We start from the raw sequence: 22,971 nt of genomic DNA, 5'->3' as shown, positions 1-22,971 counted from the left end.
CAGCTCAAGATATTTGGCCCTTACATTAATGGGCCACCTCTATCCGGTCTTCCCAGGGGACTGTAAGCTCCAACAGCACCACCTGTTTCAAACACTCTGATTTCAAGACCAAATCTGGCCTGAGATATGTCAATGTGGTCTAGAAACGACTTTCAGCTGCCAGTAACAAGTATATGCTAGCAGTCTGGTTGAAACCTTGTGCAAAGGCAATGTTGTGTCTTGCCGGGGGTTGGTGTTTCACATGCTGGATTCTAGTGCCGATGGTGTCAGCTACTACCTTTAGTACCTGCTGCTGGCGCCATGTGTACCTCCCCTCTCCCAGGGCTTTAGGGCAGCAGCTTAGGATATGCTTCAAAGAGCCTCTTGCCAGGCACAGTGGACATGCTGGTGTTTCTACTAGGCCCCGGCAATGCTGGTTGGATGGGCTTGGGAGTACATCATACACTGCCTGGATCAGAAACGAGTCTTGCTGGTTCTGACTTCCAAGGTTCTGTCCAGGTGATCTTCTGGGTAGATGCATGGCCACTCTCCTGCTATGGCGCTCCTCTTCCACCCCTGCACACCCTGAATTATCTATCGCCTCTCTCTCCCCTGAGCTTTGTCATAGCGTGGTCTTGTGTGGCTACCAAGCCCAGCTCACCCAGCTGACCAAGATGCCGTGTCTTGCTTCTGCATGTGCGACTGCCTCCTTTGCCTTCCACTTCCTTCCCGTTCTAAAGGGCTTGGGATTGTTTCTGAGCCCTCAGCAGATACGCGCCGCTAGGAGCGCAAGAAGAACCGCAACAGACGAGGAAGAAGAAGAAGAGAAAAAAAAAAAAAACATTACAGCAGCCGATATTTGGAGCTGCGAGCAGGTGATCTTCTGGGTAGATGCATGGCCACTCTCCTGCTATGGCGCTCCTCTTCCACCCCTGCACACCCTGAATTATCTATCGCCTCTCTCTCCCCTGAGCTTTGTCATAGCGTGGTCTTGTGTGGCTACCAAGCCCAGCTCACCCAGCTGACCAAGATGCCGTGTCTTGCTTCTGCATGTGCGACTGCCTCCTTTGCCTTCCACTTCCTTCCCGTTCTAAAGGACTCTGGTGTCAGATGAGTCTCTATAGAGTAGCAACTCCCTGGCTCTTCAGTCAGACCGGTAAAGGGAAGCTGCAGCTTGTTGGTGTGTCCATAAAGGCCAATGCTGCTAAGACTTTTTGGCAGGCCCAGCCACCTGCGCAGGAACTGCCTGATGTTTCTTTCAAAGCCCTCAACGGTGGTTATCGGGTGGCCAGAGGAGTCTTGGCAGGATACCATGTTGAAAAATCCATGCCTTGAACTTCCCTGGGAGGCCTGACTTGTCCACTGCTGATAGCCAGGTTTTCAGTTTTACTTGAGTAGACTGGACTGCTGCTGTGTCTCTCAGGGTGGCGCCAAAGATGTTACCTCAGACACCGATGGGATTGGGGCTCCATCCAAGTGGAAGCAGTCCTCCACTCTCCCCTTTCTCAGGGCCAGGGACCTGGATTTGGCTGGCTTGAATGCCATTTTGCCCATGTCATGAGCCTTTCCAGCACTCTAACAAATGATGTGCTGGCTCAACGTAAAAAATTGATGTAACAATTTGCATGGATATTTTTGAGTTATTTCAACTTAGCTAGTATTGAGTACATGCCACAAAACTTCTCTAGTTAGGCCAACTCAATTACATTAGTATAAGCAACATGATTTGCCTCTTCATCTACAAGCTTATTTAACTTGAACCAACTTAATTTTAATTGTGTTAAAATTACTCCTTTTAGTTATTCTAACTTATTTCTTTTTCTTTCATTCTACTCAGAAATGTCCATGCAAATTGTTACCTTAATCTTTTTTAGTACAATAACTTATTTATCTAAGTCAGAATAAATCACACATTGAAATTCCAGTTTTGTGGTCTAACTGTTTATTTAAACACCAGTCAGCATCTTGCTTACAGTAACAGGACTGAGTGTGTATACATTTTAATTTAAACAAAAATGTAGCCTTTATAAAAAGAATCAGGAAACTTATCAGCCCCATTAGCAAGGCACAGGCTCTGGGAACGTCCACATCCGTTAGGACCTCTGTTCCCTCCAGGACGATCTTTGCACGGGCTGCAGGTATACCACCTCGTGTTGTGACAATTCCCATCCTGGTAGGTCAGAATCAATATAAATGTTTTAAGGGTTTGTAGTGGGAAAATTCCACATAGACACACAGTTTTTATGTAATCATGTCCCCGCTGTTTTTTGTTTAATTGTAGAACACATTACACAGCACCACAGTTATCTACTAAACACATTCACATTTATGACCATAGATTGCACCACTGTGGGTCCACTAGGGGAGAGTAGCTGCACTGCTTTGCTCATGCCCAGCTCTGTAATAAACACACTCTGTCTCTTTGAACCCAAAGTATAGTGGTGTTTGATTTACCTCCTCGTCATCCTTTTCCCTAAGGTACACCATTAAGCCACGGATGGCAACCTCGCTCCTTGCCTCCACAGAGTTGTCCTGTGAATAAGAAAAAAGAATGTTGAACAGGAAGATGTGTTTTTGATGAAGTTTATGAGGCCTAAAGTATACCATCTCACCTGTAATTTAGTTTTAAGTTATATTTTTTCCTTAGGCAAAGCCATAAACAATGATCTGAAATTATATTCCCTTTTATGAATTAGACTTGTAAACATCTAGAAGACAATAAACAATATTTTTGAGACTGCACTTGCTGCTGCAATGGCTGACTAACAAACCGAATGTGTGCTCAGTCACCTACAACGGCCGAGCCATGAAGCTATTGCTGCTCAAACCTTCAACACTACAACAAATTTTAAAACATTTTTAAAGAAACAAAGTTAAACTACTGAAAACCAGTGCCAATTAAAACCTGCCACCACGAAGGCTTGTATCTTACTTGGTCTGTAGCTGTTTGGGAAGCACTGCTCTTATATATTAAAGGAAATTAGAGATCAGTTGCCCAGTAGTTTCATTTCATGGTCAATTAAAAAAAGTGGAGGGAGTTTCAGTGACGGATCAAGCAGTGGCAGTGTACAGTAGATAGCATCAGTCTATTATTAGTCATGAAGATGTTTGAAAACACCATCATCAAACTGATTTGGACAGAAAAGAACAGCATAAGAGGATTTTAATGCACCTATGGAAATGATATAATGTAATATTTGTAAAAGCCAACATTATATTACAAAAAAATTACTTTAACATAACTGACATGACCCTATTTCTGTTAAGTGATATTTTATAAGTGATATAATATTATAATAATAGGGAAACTGAATAATACAGGTGAGAGAGGAGAGAAGAGAGAAGGAGAGAGGACAGAAGAGAGAAGGAGAAAGGAGAGAGGATAGAAGGAGAGGAGGAGAGGCAGAGGAAGCTGGCAGTTTGGAGCAGGTGTTCATACACACAGTAATCACATGACAAAAGATACAAGTCATAATAATTCTGACTTTATTTATTTATTTTGTTGTTTTTTTAAAAAAGAATATCACACCTGTAAATATACAGCGCCCCCTTGTGACCAGTGACATGCGGTGAGGTTCATGGCTAGTGAGGCCCTGACTCTTTCAGAGTCAGATTTACAAAAAGAAATTAACCCTGTCCTTGCTGGGTCCGTGGGTCTCTCTCTCTCTCCTCCTCCTACGAATCCACCTGAAAACTTGCACATGAGCCACTCCGACAGCCCCCTGTGCACTGTGCACGGGACTGCTTCTGCACTTGATGATGATGATGACGCCGTCGCCGACTGCCCTGCAGCGGTGGAGCAAATCTGTAATTTTAGTGCATTTTGCTGTGTCAACTTTTAGGCTTTTGAGCCTTTTTTCCCTGAGTTTCGCTGTGCCCCCCTTATGTTTTTTATCCATAATTTGTTCGTTCGCTCCATCTCCGCCATTACGCCGGGAAGGACGGAGGGGGGACAAGGAGGGAGGGGAGGGCTGAGAGCTTTCATTGGACTAGCTCAATGTCCTTCAAGAAATTCAGACCTGATGGCCAGTCCATGCCTGCTCACAGTAGTGATGGGAAGTTCGACTCTTCTTACTGACTCGGATCTTTTACTCTCGGACAGTAAATTGAACTAATCTTTTTTTGAGTCATTTCGTTCATTGCGTTCATTTTTACAGCGGTTGGCGCTGTATCCCTCTTGTGGGCGTTGTAAAAAAAAGACTGCGGTTCTCAAACACTTAACATGGTTTGCTTTAGCTGACAAAGTATAATAAACAAAATGCCATAAGCAATTCAAACCATATGAAACCCTAGGAAAGCAAATACACACCTCAATAAAGTGACTTGTGTCCTGTATCCTCTCTGCCATTGTTGTTTAACAGCACAACAGTTACTAGGTAGCTGTCACGTGACCTAAGGACCGACGCTCGCTCAGTTGAGTGAATCCTGAACTAATCATTTCTGTTTCCTTTCCTGCTGAGGTTAAGCAGCTGCCTGCCATCGTGTGGCGAAGGAAGGTACTGCATTAAAATGAACGAACAAACCACTCAGTTGAGTCACTCCTGAAATAATCATTTCTGTTTCCTGTTCTGCTATCTGAACTTATGCAGCTGTCTGCCATGTGGCGAAGGAAGGTACTGCATGAAAATGAACGAATCACTCACTGAGATGACTCATTACTCCCGAGTCATATAAAAGATTAGTTCATTTTGAACGAAACGTTCACGAACGACACATCACTAGCTCACAGAGCCTTGAGTCAGGCGTACCGTTTGCCTCACTCAGTGACTTTTTACTGCTGTTTTATAACTAATCTTCGAGCCTAAACACGTTAGACAAATATATCTCATACATAATCCAGATTTTGGAAAGTCAGAACACATCGTCAGAGTGTTTTATTTTGGATATACAGAGGGACAGCAACACATTATTTGCTGTTTGTGAGGTATTCAAGTAGGTCCAGCTGCAGACCCGCAGACCACTCAACGACACACAGGGGGTGTGTCGTTGAGTGGTCTACGACACACCCCTCACACCACACGACACTCTGATTGGGTCACAGAAGAGACTGCGTCTGAAACGTGATGACGTTTTACTGACGTAAATATTTTAGCAGTTTGGCTATAACATTTCATAGTTTACAAAGTGACAATAATTATTCACAAATTGCACAGAAAGAACATTTCTGTGTTCATAAAAGTCAACACGAGTGTTTATTCTTCGCTATTCCTGTCGCACACCAGGATAAAAGTCTCTTGTCAACAAGTGCCTGTGAAATACGCGTGTGTAAATAAAGTTTCAATAAAAGTAACGTCATCACGTTAGTAAACGTCATCACGTTTCAGACGCAGTCTCTTCTGTGACCCAATCAGAGTGTCGTGCAGTGTGAGGGGGTGTGTCGTAGAGTGTAAGGGGGTGTGTCGTTGAGTGGATGGTGTGTCGTTGAGTGGTCTGCGGGTCTGCAGCTAGACCCTTAGGATAACACTATTCACCGAGTGGCACAGCAAGGTGCTGCCTCACGACGCGTCTCTTCCCTGTATTTGAACGGGACATTTTGACATTTTGACATTCTTAATTGAAAATATTTTTCTATTATTGGAGTCCTACGTAAAAGGGATTTGTAATACATACCCGGTGACAAATAAAAATGTATTATATTTTATAATCAACTTCTCTCTTTCTTTTCAAGATTGACAGGTGAGGTTTTTTTTTATCGTCACTTTGTCAATGAAATCTCAGTGTAAGCAGCGGCCAGCAGGGGGCGCACTGAGGCAGAGAACCAACATCCAACAATCCAACAGATTAACTTCCTCTATTTATTTATAAACTTTATTCAAAAAATTATTCAAAACAATTTTGCAACACTTTTAATTTCAATGACATAAAAACATTGAGTTTATGCAGCAAACATAATTAGATCAAATAAAACTAAAAAATAATGCACATTAAATTATTACATTCCAATGCTCTGTTATTTATCTATTTATCTAATTGTTCCATTTTGTATTTGCACATTTGGGAAATAATGTTACATATTAATGTGTGTGTATATATATACATATATGTATATATATATACAAATATGTATATATGTGTATATATATACATACAGTATATACATATACCACTGATGACGTCACAAAAGTGATCAAACTTTCAAGAAATCCCAGTCTAAAACTGTCAAATAAGCTAAAATATCTATGTCAAAACTCATTATAAATAGAAATAAATATAATTTTTTTGGATGAGAGAGAGGCCACGGCGCCTGTCAATAAGATGAAGATGAAGAGGAAGAGGAGGGTGTTTTTATTCAGTTTTTAGGCTTTTTATTCAAGCCTTAAAAAAACAAATTTGTTTCCCCTGAAGGCAGTGAACGCAGCACACACACAGTGTGTTTAATCCTCAGGTGGATCATTGTGAATGGTACGTACGTGCGTGTGTGTGTGTGCGCGCAGGCGGAGGATCGCAGCAGAGCCGCACAGCAGATACGCGCCGCTAGGAGCGCAAGAAGAACCGCAACAGACGAGGAAGAAGAAGAAGAGAAAAAAAAAAAAAACATTACAGCAGCCGATATTTGGAGCTGCGAGGAGACCAGTACCAGGACCAGAACCAGAACCAGGACCAGGACCAGGACCAGAGGAGCAGCGTCGGCCCCGGGTAAGAAACATCGTGCCCGTTAAATCCTCCATGTTTTTTTTCTCCTTTTTATGCACATGATGTTTGTGCGTGTTTTTTCCATCCCTTTTGTCTTTTTATTCTTTATGTGTTCATGAGCTCGTGGAGCCGGAGCGCGCGCGCGCGCTGCGCGTGCCAGGAAATAAAATAAAAGAGTAAAGGATGCGAGAAAGAAAGAATTCCGAGCTCAGTGTAATAAGAATAAATAAGAATAAGAATAAGAATACGAATACGAATAATCATCATCATCATTATCATCGTCGTCGTCGGGTTTTTCTCCAGCAGATAAAAGTGAAGGAGCGGTAGAGAGGGGCGTGTACGGGGCGCGCGCACACACACACACGTCTTTTTTTCACTTTCATGTCAAAAAACCCGCGTGGGTGTTTCCTCTGTTTATTTATTATCATTTAATGACGTTTTTATTGTTTTTGCGTCGAGATTGTCTTTTTTTCCGGAATTGCCATGGCAACGCGCGTATCATTTACTAATGTGCGTCCAGAGAGAGAGATGCTCTTTGTCTGTGTGGAGGTGTCTCTCTCACACACACGCGCGTGTATTCATGATTGTGATGAATTATTGATTCATATTCCCGCGTTATCTCGTTGATGATGAAGGAGGAAGATGATGGAGATTTTTTTTTTTTTTTTACAGAGCGAGCGCGCGCGTGTGCATGTGTTGAGGAAGATGTGTACACACACACACACACACATACACTTCGAGTCAGACTTTATTAATGCTTCCTCCGTCAGTTTAATTGTGCACGGTCCTTTGTTTGCAGCGGCGCGCATGCGCACTGAGTGTAGGGTGTGGATGAGAGAGATGCCACGGCGCCTGTCAATAAGATGAAGATGAAGAGGAAGAGGAGGGTGTTTAAATTCTTCTGATATATGAGAGAAAAAAAGAGAATTAAAGATTTATAGAATTAACATGTGTGTGTGTGTGTGCGTGTGTGTAATCGTCACATCTCACTTCATTAATGTGATACTGTCACATTAATTAATAATCAGCTGTGAGTGAATTGTTTAGTTAATCTGATTTAATTAATCAGATCACACAGGAGTGTGTGTGTGGGTGTGTGTGTGTGGTAGAATGAGTCATCTGATGTCTGCACAGACACAACCTACAGGACAGCGACAACATGGCTGCCTGTAGACACACGAGCAAAAACAAGATTTAGCCTCTTCATAAAAAACTATCCTGATAAAATCTACGTCAGTTTAAGTTTCTACGATGTCTATGTCACATGTTCACGTCTTTATCTCACTGTGAGACACTCACTCTCCCACACCAAAGTCCATAGAATAAAATCAGGGATTCCATCATAGCACACAGGAGTTGTTGATCCACTGCTGCCGCCATCACTAAGTTCAAATGTCTTAGTTTGTAAAATTTGCACAACAAACCAAACACACATTGAGAAATAAATTCATGAGCATCCTCAAACTACAATACAATTTCAAATGCACAAGCTGGTAATACAAAGACTATTTTTTAAGATACAATGAAGTGCGGTGCACCTGGCCCCTCTGGGATCCCACCTCGGCCGACGCATGTCGACCCTCACTTTCGCCGCATGGCACAGTCCATGCGGCCGAGGAGAGGACCCGCTAGGGGATCCTTCCAGAACGTCTCAGTTTTTTGTATGTATATTTGTTATTTTTCCTTTTCCGTAATAGGAGTGTCGGAGCCACTCAATACACTGTAATGCAGTGTATATTGAAATGAAACATCAAACGGATGAAGTACCCAGCACTTTTTAAATCACACTTAAGCTATGGTTATTGTCCCCAGCACTTTTATAACGAAGTGATGCCCTTGATGTGGCTTACAACATAGGCCTACCTTACATCTAAGTGAAATCCATTCGTCGGTCTTTCCTTGTGAAGTGGGCGATGGCAGTGTAGTAAAGCTTGTCCTTTGACTTGAGCTCCAAAAGAAGTCCTCTTCTATGGACATCAGTACCAAAGCTCCAAGGCGATCCTGTCCAGTACTGTTTCTGCCATGCGTCTTGATTCGCTTCAGAGCCGAGTAAGAAAGCCGGTGGACACGGGGGTGGTCAGCACCTCGCAGGTGGGGGAATACAGCTGCGGCATGCTCTCAGTCAGCTCGTTAAGTGTCAGAAAGTACAGCAGGTCTGATGGACTCCTTGCCTCAAAGTTTGACTGTCAGTTCAATCTTGAGCCTGGGGAAGTCATAGTGCAGCCCGTAATTTTCACTGTGCAGCTTCCAGTACGCTGTGCGCACTTCTCCAACTAATAAGAATTTTCGGTTTTGAAATGCTTTTCCACTTTCATAACCTTTTCTTTTAATTCCAGTTCTGGAGTTGGACTTTTTCTGTGAAAGACAGCCTTGACAAAGGCGGTGCTAACAAGCTAGCCACAAGCCCTAGCAAGAGAAGTCCTAACCAATGAATGAGCCAGCTAACCGGGCCTAATAGAGACGGACAATTCTGATTGGATAACATGTTTCAGGACAGTAACCCTTTCATTGCTGATGGGAACTTGACAGTAAACTTAATTTTAGAACATAGATGAGAGATTTATTTATTAAATGTATTGTATTAAATTAAATTACATAGATTTTTTTAAATATATGTATATATTATTTAATACTCTATTTTATCTATTATTATCTACTATTTTCTGGTCCAGAATTTAGGTTGGGCCTTAGAAGGTCCTGAAGGTTCCCCACTGATATGTATATATATATATATATATATATATATATATATATATATATATTTTACATATATATATATATATACATGTATGTGTATACATATACTTGTGTGTCATATATCTACAGACAAATACATGTATATATGTACATATATGTATATATATATACATATATATTAAAAACTACATGGAGTCAACAAAACTATGTTTAAAACTTAGTATTTTAACTGCAAAAGTAATCTGATTACACTCAGTGTAGTAATCTGATTACACCCAGTAAAGTAATCTGAATAATCAAATCCTCAGATTCCAGACGTTCTTATGAAAGAGGAACAGATTTGTTTTTATAAAGCAGGAAGTGAATGGCGCTGGTTAAAGAATAACTTCCTGTGCTGAGGTTGTTTATTTTCTCAGCGACCTCAGGTTTGTTGACCGTGGGATCATGTGATCACGTGACCTTTTGATCGCACGACTGTGACAGAACGACAATTGCGATATCGTCAGTTATTAACTTCTGGAATGTTCTGATTCAATAAAAGGGCACAGGTCACGTCATGTGATGGTTGAGCAGCGGCCATTTTGTGTCAAACCTTGTTTTGCTTGTGAACAATGATGCAGAACAGCAGAGAGTGCACTTCTTACCCCCACCACCTGAGGGCAGTGTCTTCCGATTAAGAGCTGTCAATTTTAACAACAAACTAAGACATCAGCAGTCACTTTTCTCGTATTTTTTTTCGCAGAAAATAATTTGTAAACATGTTTAATTTTTCCGTAAAAATAGAATGTTATTAAAAAAAAACATGTTATTGCTAACAATGGATAGCAGTGGCTAGCCTGAGCGAGGCGTTTGAGCGTTGTGTTTGTGCTTCAGTCCCAGATCTGTCAATTCACATCAACCACAGAGGAAGTGACCACTGACTTATTATTTTATATTGTTGTCCTTGTGTGTGTGTCATCAGTGGGTCCACTCTGCTGTGGGATAGTGTGTGTTTGTGTGTGTGTGTGTAAGTGTGTGCGTGCGTGTTTGTGTGTGTGCGTGTCTCCCCCACCCTCGGCTATTTTCAGGGTTATCTGGAGTTCAGAGACAATTTTGTCCTGACTCCTTGTCTGGTGTCTGCTCTCCATTTAGGACCTACTTGGGACCTTTCACTGGAGTGTCGCAGTGAAACTTGTTTCTAATAATCTGGAGCTCAGTTTAATCTGTGGCGATGTATCGTTAGCCTTAAATCCACAATTCATATATCTGCTTGAAACATGGAGGGGAGGGGGGAGGGGAAAGTCAAACCTTAAAAACCTGTTGTGTCAGATCCACTTTGAGTTCGGTAGGTGGAGCATGGACAAGCCGTGTGACGTCGTACCAGGGCGACGACATCGAACATTTCGAACCGTACAGAAGCAAACCGAACCGTTATCTAGTGTAGTACAAACAAAGTCCCTTCTTCCAAAGACACTAAATCCAAACATTGTGAAGGAGGACGACCATTTAAAACTCAAGCTTTACGCTGGGATTGAAGAAATAAAACTTTTCTAGCTAATTTCACGTTCCAGTTGCAGTCGGAACTGGGAAAACACAGTGTAAGACACTTCAGTAGTTAAGCTGTGGGCGACTGGACTTGCTTGAGTTAAGTTGAATACGTTTCACCTTTATCCTGAGACGAGGTTCACACCAGCAACTGGAAACTGGGAGCGGTGTACAACTCTGCATCGTAGCTCTGCACCTCAGCCTCAGAGGTTAAAGACCTGGTTCTTCCCACTCGTTGGTCAGAACTGAAGAAGCCTCATGGATAAAGGTGAAACATATTCAACTCAACTCAAGCAAGTCCTAAAGAAGACCATGACCTGGATGACTGAGAACCTTCACCAACAGCGGAAGACGCCGATTATGCGCAGCCCGACGTCGCACCGGTGCAACGGCAACCAATGAAGACGTCAAACGCAACACAACAGACCACAATGGAGGACTTCCACGTCGGTTTGTCTCAACAAGACAAAGTCAAACTTTGTGTGAGAGTAAACTGCGGTCGCAAGGTAGTGATGTTATTTCTGTCTGTGGTGGGTGGAGACAGACCGTCCATTTTCCTCTGGTAACCCAAGGGAAGGGTGTCAAAGAACGGAACGGTCGTGGTAAACAACCGACAGCCGTTAAAACGTCACAACGCCGCAACGTTGTTCGTTTCTCCCAAGGTTTCTCGCAAAGTTTCTCCCAAAGTCAGAGAGAAATGACACTCCGCTGTCTCCCCGAGGTCATCAGGTGGAGACGCGGAAATCTTTGCAAAAAAAAAACCGAGAGAGTTGACACCAGTTAAGTCAGACAAAGGCGAGACAAAATATTCAGCCTTTTTAAACAAATTCAGTCACAAAATGGAGGGTTTGTCTGGACGTGATGTGGTACAGATGTAGACACAGAGGCCGTCCTCTCAGTGGACACATGGACAGTCCTCCAGGAAGCTGCAGATAAGCAGTAATTAGACTGTGAACTCATCTGCTGTGTTTCTCGTGAAGCTCTGCTTAAATTCACATCAGCGATGAAGTTTTCACGTTATTATTAGTGACACTTGATCACTGCCCTTCTTTGTGCCTTTTCAGGTATTCTGTTGTTCTCCGTGTTTGCTTTTCACCAGCAGATAAGGGACTGTGTTTAAATACTTAATTACTTTATCGTTTACTCTGTAAACACTGAATTCATTTTAAAGTGAGACTTCCTGTTTGTTTGTATTTTCCAGTTGTTTAGCTTTAAGCTCCACTCTCGGTGAATACATGGAAAACTCGAAAAAAGACTAAAAACCCCATAGAGAAAATCAGATTTTAGGTCACAGGGACACAGGAGCTGCTGGTCTACTGCTGCCTCGTGTGGTCATTTTGTGTCACTGACGTAAATCTAAGCAAAGGATTTCAAACCCTGAAGTGACAAAAAAAGACATTTGAACAACTCCTGTGTGTTGTGATGTTAAAATCACTGATTTTCTCTATGGACTTTGGTGTGGGAGAGTGAGTGGTGTGTGTTCATCCAACGCTACTAATTTCTTAAAGTCCTAGAATAAATTGTGCCAAATTAGAGTTTGGCACAATTTGTGTTTTGTGTTTGTGTTTTTGGGTAAATATTTAGTGATAGTCAGTGATCATCAGTCACAGAGTGTGAACCATCAAAGTCACTTTGAGTCTTTAAAGCTGCACTAAGTGATATTTGTTTATGAGTCAACTGACTAGCTAACTAACTAGCCAAGACTGATTAAGTAACTATGCAACTTACTGACTAATTAATTAGCTAACTAACCACTTGGATAACTGACTAATTATTTAACTAGCAAAGACTAATTAACTAGCCAATCGGCTGACTAACTAACTAGTTAACTAGACAGTTGGCCAGTTAGCTAATTTGTAAATATGCCCCACCTCCTCCAATCAGCTCTTTTGTCAAAGCTCCGCCCCAAAACACTAAAACTCGATGTTTTTTGGATCTTTACTTGTGACGTGTGTTTTGTCATGTTTGTCATATAGGTCTCACTAACATGAATCCTGTTGTTTTGATATTTATGTGTTTTTAGCATTACATGCTTTTAGCGTTACATGTTTTAGCGTTACATGTTTTTAGTGTTACATGCTTTTAGCGTTAAATGCTTTTAGCGTTAAATGTTTTTAGCGTTACATGTTTTTAGCGTTACATGTTTTTAGCATTACAAGTTTTTAGCGTTACATGTTTTTAGTGTTACGTGTTTTTAGCGTTAAATGTTTTTAGCGTTACATGTTTTTAGTGTTACATGCTTTGAGCGTTAAATGTTTTTAGCGTTTTATGTGTTTTTAGCGTTACGTGTTTTAAGTGTTACATGTTTTTAGAGCTACGTGTCTTTCTGTAACGTTAGCGTTATGTTTTTCTTTTACAAACACGTTTTCTCACCTAAGTGTTTCCATAGCACTATTATGATCTTTATTGTAACGTCTTTTTATAATGTGAGAAAAATCTTTATTACTGATAACAATGTAACGGGGACACATGAGCAGCTGGTCTACTGCTGCTTCATGTGGTCACTTTGTGTCATTAAAATAAATTACAAAATAAGACATTTGAACTTAGTGATGGAGGCAGCAGTGGATCAATAATTCCTGTGTGTGTGATGTTAAAATTACTGATTTTACTTTTCATCTCTTGTCCCTACTGCTTGCAGCCATGTTTTCACAAAAAAACCCTTTATGTCACCAGTTCTTAGTTTATGTACAGAAATATCATGGTTATTTATATCCACTGTGCAGATGTGGAGATCACGTGATCGTCTCAGGAGAGAAGGATGTTAGCGAGCAGAAATAAAAAAGCTACAGTATCCACAGAGGAGGACGTTTGACTTCAGTGTTTTTAAATTTCCTCTGCAGCTAAAAATGTGTTTACACTGATTATTCTTTCGTCTCTGCAGAGCACACACACACACGGTCAATCAGTAACGATCAATATCCATTTCAGTGCCTCTGGTTTTCTCAAGCTCTGTCAATTTGAGTATTGATCCACTAAACTGCAGTGTGTGTGTGTGTGTGCGTGTGTCACACTGGGGCTGCTTTTAAAACTGTTTGTACATTAAGCAAGAAAATCGAATTATAATCCACATAAAATCTTAGTTTTTCATCTTAGTTGGAGTTGAGCGAGGATTCACTGCAGCTGCAGGTTTAACCTTTAACATTATTCAGTCTTAGACGACACAGGAACACGCCACACTGCCCTCCACGCCACTCCAGGGCCCGAGGATTTACTGGGATCTCCTGGAGACGTCCATCTGCCCGAGCAGAGGAACAAGACAGGCACGGGATTAAAACGTGACCCACAAAAATGTGGCGTGAGGAAGCATAGATCAAATATTTACACGGAGAACAAGATGATATTTTACACTCTTATCAGAGCGAGGGGGGAAAGAATTCAGTCTGAACAAAAGCAATCGATTCACAGTGAAGAAACATACCAGGAAGACAAGACCTCATTTCTGTTCAGACAAGAATTTTGAACCGAGTTTTAACTAAAGACATGCAAACCTGCATTAAAATCTACAACAAACAAAAGCAAATAAACAACAGAAAAACAAAAAATGAAACAAAACCACTAAAAGACAAAAAAGCCATATTGTGACAATTTTGGAATTCTAACGTGAGGTTGCTCTGAGTTTCAGAGCTGAAAATTACGATTTCTTAATATGTTTTATTAAACCACTATCTGGTGAGATTTTAACCCTCAGGCATAAGTTTACTTTACTCCACTCTTAAGTCATTAAGGACAAAAATGGCCACTGACTTTAGAATAACTTAAGAGTATGACAAATGTTTTCCAGTGTTCTACTGACACCAAACAACCACAAAAAGACACAAAACAACCACAACAAGACACCATACAGCCACAAAAAGACATCAAACAACCGTGAAAAGACACCAAACAACCACAAATAGACACCAAACAACTGTGAAAAGACACCAAACAATCACAACAAGACACCAAACAACTGTGAAAAGACACCAAACAACCGTGAAAAGACACCATACAACCACAAAAAGACACCAAACAACCGCAAAAAGACACCAAACAACCACAACAAGACACCATACAACTGTGAAAAGACACCAAACAATCACAACAAGACACCAAACAACCGTGAAAAGACACCAAACAACTGTGAAAAGACACCAAACAACCGTGAAAAGACACTAAACAACTGTGAAAAGACACCAAACAACCACAAAAAGACACCAAACAACCGCAAAAAGACACCAAACAACCACAACAAGACACCATACAACCACAAAAAGACACCAAACAACCGTGAAAAGACACCAAACAACTGTGAAAAGACACCAAACAACCACAAATAGACACCAAACAACTGTGAAAAGACACCAAACAACCACAAAACACACCAAACAACCGCAAAAAGACACCAAACAAGCACTAGACACCAAACAACCACAAAAAGACACCAAACAACCGCAAAAAGACACCATACGACAGCAAAAAAACACCAAACAACCACAAAAAGACATCAAACAACCGTGAAAAGACACCAAACAACTGTGAAGAGACACCAAACAACCGCAAATAGACACCAGACAACTGTGAAAAGACACCAAACAACCACAACAAGACACCAAACAACTGTGAAAAGACACAAAACAACCACAAAAAGACACCAAACAACCACAAAAATACACCAAACTATGAAAAGACATTAAAATACAACAACAAGACACAAAACAACCATTTTGGAATTCTAATTCAGGGTTTGTGAGGTTGCTCCGAGTTTCCAAGTTGGAAATTCTGACAACTACAAATTAAACCTGGTGGTTTTATTAAACCACAAACTGGTGACGTTCAACCCTCGGCCATTACTTTAATTTATACTACACTCTGAAGTCATTAAGGACAAAAATGTCCACTGACTTAAGAGTAACTTAAGAGTAGGGTAAATGTTTTCCACAGTTTTCTGTTGATCTATTAGAAAAATTTGAATTCCAAAATTTCTCAAGAGGGACTAACAAAGAAAAAAATGTCCATAAGGATGCAAGAGGGTGAAACAAACATCTCAGAGAGAGAAGACAGTGGATCAATGGCCTGAAACAGAGTCACTCCTGAGAGAAAACATCTAATTTTCAATGTGCTTAAGAAAAACAAAAATTAGTATCTACAGAGGGACGGACGGACTGAAATTACACACTGAGGACAGAGGACAGTGCAGGTGAAGAAGACGAGAGCAGAGATGATGATGATGATGGCAGAGAGAAGAGAGTGGGCGACGAGACCGGGGACATGATGGATGAGACAGAGACAGAGAACTCGGCCATAAAAAAAAGTCCTTTCTTCAGATTTACCTCAGTGACACAAAGTGACCACACGAGGCAGCAGTAGACCAGCAGCTCCTGTGTCCCCGCCAGCTAAAATCACTGATTTTCTCTATGGACTTTGGTGTTAGAGAGTGAGTGGTTTACAAACTTCAGTTTCCTGTTGGAAAAGCCTGTCTAACAGTGAGATAAAGACGTGAACATGTATAAAAACAATTTAATTTTGTATAGACACCAGAGAATATTCAGTCTTCACAACCCTACATAAAGGAAGATGACCCAAAATGGCTACCTTTCTCTTGGGTTGATCCCAGTCATTGTTCACACATACAGAAGATATAAGAAAATGACCACTCCTTCAGTTTGATTTTGGGTTTGATTATTATAAATCAATTCAAAATGTATTTTTTGGTTGATCTTTGGGGGTGAAAAGTGACTGTGACACCTTTGAAATGAAGTGGGTACTCGGAGTTCATCTGAACTCCAAGCCTTTTGTGTGCGACGTGTGCGCAGCATTTTGTCCAGGTTGTCTCTGTCCTGCTTCAGCTCTTCAAACAGAGACGACAGGGACGTTTTCAGCGAGGCAGCGAGCGCATCGCTGAAAACAAACCATTGTCCGCTCAGATGATTGTGACTCATTGTCCAAAGCGGCAGTCAGACGACGCAAGGCTCCTCCATTGTTGTCGGTGTAAAGCTGCGGCAGGAGCGGCAGGAAGCCCGGACACACACAGATTTGACGTGAATAGTAGAGTAATTAATTCAACGACGACGAGGCGATGAACATTCTGAGTGGATTCAAAGCCGTTCACTGACGGGGAAAAGAATCAGTGAGTAGCCGAGTGTCTGTGGAAAGAAAGGTCAGCAGGGGGCGACTGATACTGACGGTCGATAACTATTTATCAGTTGTACGTAAAGTACGTTAAAGTGACACTTTAGTAAAAGTGCAAGTATGTTTCCAGAAACTGATTTTGGTAGAAGTTGAAGTCACTTTTTTATAATATTACTGAAGTAAAAGTCTTTAAGTTTATGACATTTACTGTACTTAAGTATCAAAAGTATCTGAACTCGTTCAATGGGACTGAACCCTGTTATATTTAAATTGCCTGCTAAACTGTAATCTGTAATCAGATCTGGATGAAACTGGTAGAGTGTATGATTCTGTGTACATACAACAAATTTTGTTTTGACAGAGATATTTTAGATTTGTTTAACAGTGTTGCCCATTGTAAGAGAATGGGATCTTTAGAATATAATAGAAATACTTTATTCATCAAAACACAGCAGCAATACAAAAAAAAAACAATCTTACCCAAATTGAATGGTAACATATTTGGGTGATCACCTACCTGTCACAAAATGTAGGATAAGATTTATGCCAAATTGTATTTTCCAGCCACATTTCTGCCCCCTACTGGACTGGAGTTAATTCTGGTTGTTTTTCAGCTATAGCCTCATTTTCATGATGAACACGTTGATGCTGAATCAGTTTAGACTTTCTCTGTTGTCTGAATGGTTTGAATAGTTTGTTTCCTGTATAACGAGGGTTGGCGTTAAATTTAGACGGAATTTGAAATCTTTTTCCTTGTGAGCAGAATCATGAAGTTATTTTTCAGATTTTAAACAACAGCTCGTATGGTTGGTGAGTGTTTGTGATTTGTAGGAGTTCTGAAGTCTTGTTCCTTGGTGAGTCGATAGATGGACGTGTACGTGTGTGTGTGTAACATCATAGTGCTATTTTTCAAGCCCATATATTCAGTTTTTAATTTAGAGACAAATAATCTTTGCTCTGTTTTAATTGTAACAACGACGATGATTTTTACACCAGCGAAAATCCTGAGGTCCAACCTTGGCTTTAAAATTGCCAATAAAATCACAATAGTTTGAAACATGAAGAAACTGAGAAGTGAGAAAAAAAAACATCAGATTTCTGCAAACATGTATAAACCAAGGTTGCTCCAGTGTAAACACTGTTCTACTGCATTTATACCAGGGAATGTGATCAGAAAATAAAATGAATAATAATAAATTAAATAATATAAAATATTTTCTACTACTATTTTAATCATCAATCAATCATTTGATCATTGACTGATCCCATTTTTCTTATTATTATTATTATTATTAGTAGTGGTAGTAGTAGTAGTAGTAGCAGTAGTATTTTCATTGTAAGTTTCCTGAAATGTTTAGTATTTTGTTGGCTGTTAAAAGTCAAAAAAATACGTCGACCTCAAGCACACAAACTCTCGTCACTCAATGCCAACCAATCAGAGCAATGATTGGGACGACAAATGCAGAGCGACGTAAAAACGCATTGTCGTAGTTTTCTAGCAGCGATGGCGTCTGATGACTTTTGCCATCATTCAAGTGGCCGCCATTTTGGATGTTTACAAAACTGCTAGATGTCACTTCTCTGTCGTCATTGTGTTAAGCCCCGCCTCTAACGTATGGCCTGTTTTTAGGAGATTCTGTATTTGAAACTTTGTCCTTGACAGACGTTCACAAACTTCACATACTTTTCTCTGAGCTTCATCCATCGTCTTATCATCGTATTTTCGTAGAACGTCTCATTCCTGTGATACTTCTTCTTCCTGTGATACTAAACATGTATTTGTTTCCATCTTTGTTTTCAGAAGCCAGAAATCCAAAATGGGAGGCAAGCTGAGCAAAAAGAAGAAGGGGTACAACGTAAATGACGACAAGGCCAAAGACAAGGATGTTCAAGCAGAGGGGGCGTCCGCCGAGGAGAGCGAAGCCCCAAAAGACAACAAGGACGAGAGCCAGGCAGCAAGTGATGCTAAGGAGGTAGCAAACGACACAGCGGCCAAGGAGGCGCCAGCTGGAGACGCCACCACGGCTAAAGACGAGGACAAGAATGCAGCTCCCGCCACGAAGGAGCCTGAGAAACCTGCCGCCAACGCCGACCCGAAAACGGAGGTGCCAAAGAGCGCTGAGCCCGCCAAGACTGAGGAGAAGGCAGCTGCCCCCGCCCCGGCCAAGGAGCCGGCTCCTGCCACCAAGGAGCCAGAGGCCAAGTCTGCAGCACCCGCCCCGGCGCCTGACAGCAAGGATGAGGCCAACGCCAAAAAGACTGAGGCCCCCACGGCACCAGCAGCCAAAGCCGAGGCCGCCTCTCCTGACCCCAAGCCTACAGAAGCAGCGGCACCAGCACCGGCAAAGGAGGCCGCAACTGCCGCCGCACCTAGTTCAACACCAGCCGTCGAACCTCCAGCCAAGGAGGTGAACGCCACAGAAGCACCAAGCAAGGATCATACCGTAGCAGTTCAAGATTAATGGACAGCTTCTTTTCGGAAATAAGAAAATAAAAAAGTACCTTACACGATGAAGATTTAAAAACAAACGTGAGAAAGAAATTAGCTAGCCCTCCCATATTTCAATGATAATAACAATAATATTAGTAATTTGAACGATGATGATTTGTTGGATGAGGACTGGACTGGAGCGACCGCCTGGGGACGTTTCCCACTGCTGCAGATGATTATTGCTATTATTATTGTTATTGTTTGATTCTATTTTTTTCTGCTGTAGTATTTGAACTTTGATACGAGTCCGTGTCGGCTTCACCATTTCACTTCCATCATCCCTCCCTCCATCATACAGTCCAGAGGTTTCAACCGGCTCCCTCCTGAGACCCTCAGACGTTCTCTTGCAGCCGCTGATCTGCGGACGTCGCAAAAAATCTGAATTTTGTCGAGAAGGAAAAAGGGGAGGGTTGGTTAGAAAAACCACTTCACCAGCTGGACTTGTCCACACCTCAGCTCTCCTCGTCCTCCTCTCCAGGTACCTGTAGATTCCTGTTGTTGAGTTGGGCTTGTGTTGGTTTACATTACTTTAAGCCTTAGACTTTTTTTCTGTGTTTTTATTAAATTAATGAGTCCTTTATCAGTCCTGCGGGGGAACTCCCCATCCTCTACTAAGAACCTTCCTAGAATTAGGGGCAGTGGGCAGCACCTAGGGAGCAATGGAGGTTAGGTTCCTTGCTCATGGGTACCCCAGCCCCCTTTTTGACCTAGTGGGGACTCGGGTCCAAACCGGCAACCCTCCGGTTACAAGCCAAGATCCCTTTCTTCTTGGCCACGGGCTGCCATTCCCCTCCTCATACCCACTTCTCCTGAATTTCCAGCTGTTTGCAAGGACTGAGAACGTCCAGGCTTTCTAAGACATTTTGCCGGTTTTAAAACGAGAAGCTTTACACAAAAACGTTGGTAGACGCGGATATAAAATTGTAGTAGGATTTTTTCTCAGCAGATTTTGTACTGAAACCCTGTGTGGTTTTTTTTAAAACATTTGTAATATAAAACCTGCAAAGCCTCGTCCAAAACACGTCTGCAATGTTCTTAGAAAGATCCTGAAGGCGGCGTCACATTTTTAAAAACACATCCACTGCTGACCCGCGTCAAACCCACTCTACGGAGCCGATGTAGCCAAGAATTTGTACCAACTTTCCCACAAAATGAAGACGGTGACGTTTATCCGAGAAGAACAGGAGACTGAAGCTTTTCTCCTGAAGAGAGTTGAGCCGTTACGCACTTAACTTAACTTAACTTAACTTAACTTAACACGGAAATGCTTTTCCCACTCATTTACTCCACAAACAACAGTATTCATTTCAAACGCAAACTTTTAAAGTTTGTCGCGATCGTAGCAGGAACAATGGCACAGAGGTCCAAGACTGTGGTCTGTGTTTCTGTGGCAACCATACGCCCCCGGCTATGTAAATTATGGGATGGAAATGCCTTGCACGTGAAAGGGAGCCTCTGGTTTTCATGCCTCGTTCATTTTTCTTTGACGTTTCTGGAATATGTGCATCACATATGCAGCAGTGGAAGATAAAGTACTGGAAGGAATGGAATGGAAGGAATTGCTTTTACGTACATTTTTCCATTGAACTTTACGCAAACCCCACAGTAACATTTTAGATCGTGAGCCAGGATAATAGTTTCTTCCAGTTGTTCTCAGAAATCGTAACTGCCAAGCAACAATAGAAACTTTGATTTAGAGTGCCCCCTGTTGATTTAATCGTAAACTAGTGAAATGCTAGTTAGCAAACCTAGCTACAAGATCGTAGCCAAACAGATTGACGCATACGGTGTTTATTCAGTGGCACAGATTATCTCACTAATTAGTAAACCTAGCGATAACATCACATACGACGAGTACATTTCTGTTACTAGAGAACGCACTTTAACTCGTGTGTAACGCCTTTTCCCACTCCAGAGTTACAATTTAAAAAAACTGCAATGGACTTAGCTAGCTGAGCACTTAGCTAGCATAGCACTTGGCTGACTTTGAAAACAACAAAATATATAAGCTAAATAACGTGTCCTGTCACTGAGGGGATGTAGCCGTCCCAGACATGAACATTGTTTTTTAGCACTTTTGTCTTCTTTTGTATCGTACATTCAGTGCTGCCCCTACTGGTGCCTACACTGTTGTTGCACACAAAAGGACTCATATAGTGTTTAGCCAGTTAGCAAACCTAGCTCTAACAATTGTATTCAACTTGCGAAGTTGAAACTCGACGGAACTGAACTCAGGTGTAACATCGTTCTCGCTCCCCTGATTAAAGGTGAAAACCACGGAAACTGGAATGCACTTAGCTAGCTTAGGATTTCATTAGCTGAAGTGTAGCGTTCAGGTGCTTGTGTAAAATAGCGTGTCCTTGCGCTGAATGAGACGCAGGAAACATGGACAGAGGATCCGTTTTTATTTATCAAAGCGTCTTGTCGACGCTAACTAAACTAACTTGACCGAATCGCCAAAAAGTGAACGTTCAATCCAAAATGGCGGCAGTCCTGTTGGGTTTGGATCATGGTCATAATGGATTTTTTTTCTTCATCCCAGCCTTCTACGCATGTGTACAGATTTTCGTGCATGTACGATAAACCTGCTGCTCTAGCCAAATTTTTCTTGGGGGCGGCACAGTTTTTTGCCCCTCCCACATCCAATTTTCGATGCACATTCACTGAACTACTTTCAGATGTAAATTTTCACCATGTGGTCTCTGATGCGGTCGCAAAAAAAGTGAGTTTTGGGGCACGGGAAAGCCCTCAAAAACACGGGAAAAATATGAATAATAACTTAAAAAATATAAACACCTGAGCCAGAAAAAAAGGTTAATTGCAGTAAAAGTTACAAGGAATACAGAATCGTTTCATCGACGTACTTTTAATCACCTCCACTTTTGCATATATGAAACTGTGCTCATGTGTACATTTCCTCATCCTTTGAGTTTCGGTCATGTGACACGCGACACTTTTTTTTCCTCGCAACACTTTTTTTCAAACTGTAGCAGAAACGAACAAACAAACGAGTGGAGGAAGCGTTTTTTTTAGCATTCCCCGCCTGTTTCTCCTCCTCTCTATGACTCGGTGAACTCATTTGCATGTCTGTGATCAGGTGAATCTGTCGTCCTGTTTTTTTTTTTTTTTGGTCAAGTGGGAAAAAAAAGCAAACAAACAAAGAAAAAAATTCTCAATCTGTATCCATGGCAACTAGGATGGATTGATCTGTTCATCCCATCATGTCTCACTGCCACACGTTCATTCAAAAGTGACAAAAATAAACGTGAAAATTGATGCATTGAAAATTCTCTGTACTCTGTAAAAATAAACGGTGCAACAGTAATAAAATTTAAGAAATTGACTGAAACAGGATTTCATGCAACGTGATTTATTTTTTTCGTGAGACAAAAAAAGGGACAGTTCAGGTTTTTTGAGTTCCAGCACAACTTGATTTTACTCTCCATCAGTGATAGAACCTGTTTTTTTTTTACTTCCCACTCTGACGAGGTTCAGCTGAGCTGATACTAAAGTGTGGCATCAACAGACTGAAGGTC

The 22,971-nt window shown here is 41.4% G+C and overlaps 1 protein-coding gene across 1 annotated transcript; it reads left to right on the top strand.

Annotated features, from left to right (window-relative positions):
* Positions 1 to 6,431: 6,431 nt before the first annotated feature.
* basp1 (brain abundant, membrane attached signal protein 1) lies at positions 6,432 to 22,784 on the top strand. Its single transcript, XM_058642826.1, has 2 exons — positions 6,432 to 6,615; positions 18,746 to 22,784. Exon 2 carries the CDS (start codon positions 18,762 to 18,764, stop codon positions 19,404 to 19,406), a length of 645 nt encoding a protein of 214 aa, XP_058498809.1. The 5' UTR covers positions 6,432 to 6,615; positions 18,746 to 18,761; the 3' UTR covers positions 19,407 to 22,784.
* The last annotated feature ends 187 nt before the right edge of the window (positions 22,785 to 22,971 follow it).

This window comes from Solea solea, chromosome 1 (genome assembly GCF_958295425.1).
Source record: "Solea solea chromosome 1, fSolSol10.1, whole genome shotgun sequence".
Taxonomy (NCBI): domain Eukaryota; kingdom Metazoa; phylum Chordata; class Actinopteri; order Pleuronectiformes; family Soleidae; genus Solea; species Solea solea.
Note: the sequence above shows the minus strand (reverse complement) of the source record. Positions and strands in the feature narration are given on the sequence as shown.

Coding starts and splice junctions, on each gene's coding strand:
- basp1 (XM_058642826.1), top strand. CDS start 18,762: ATGGGAGGCAAGCTGAGCAAAAAGAAGAAGGGGTACAACGTAAATGAC.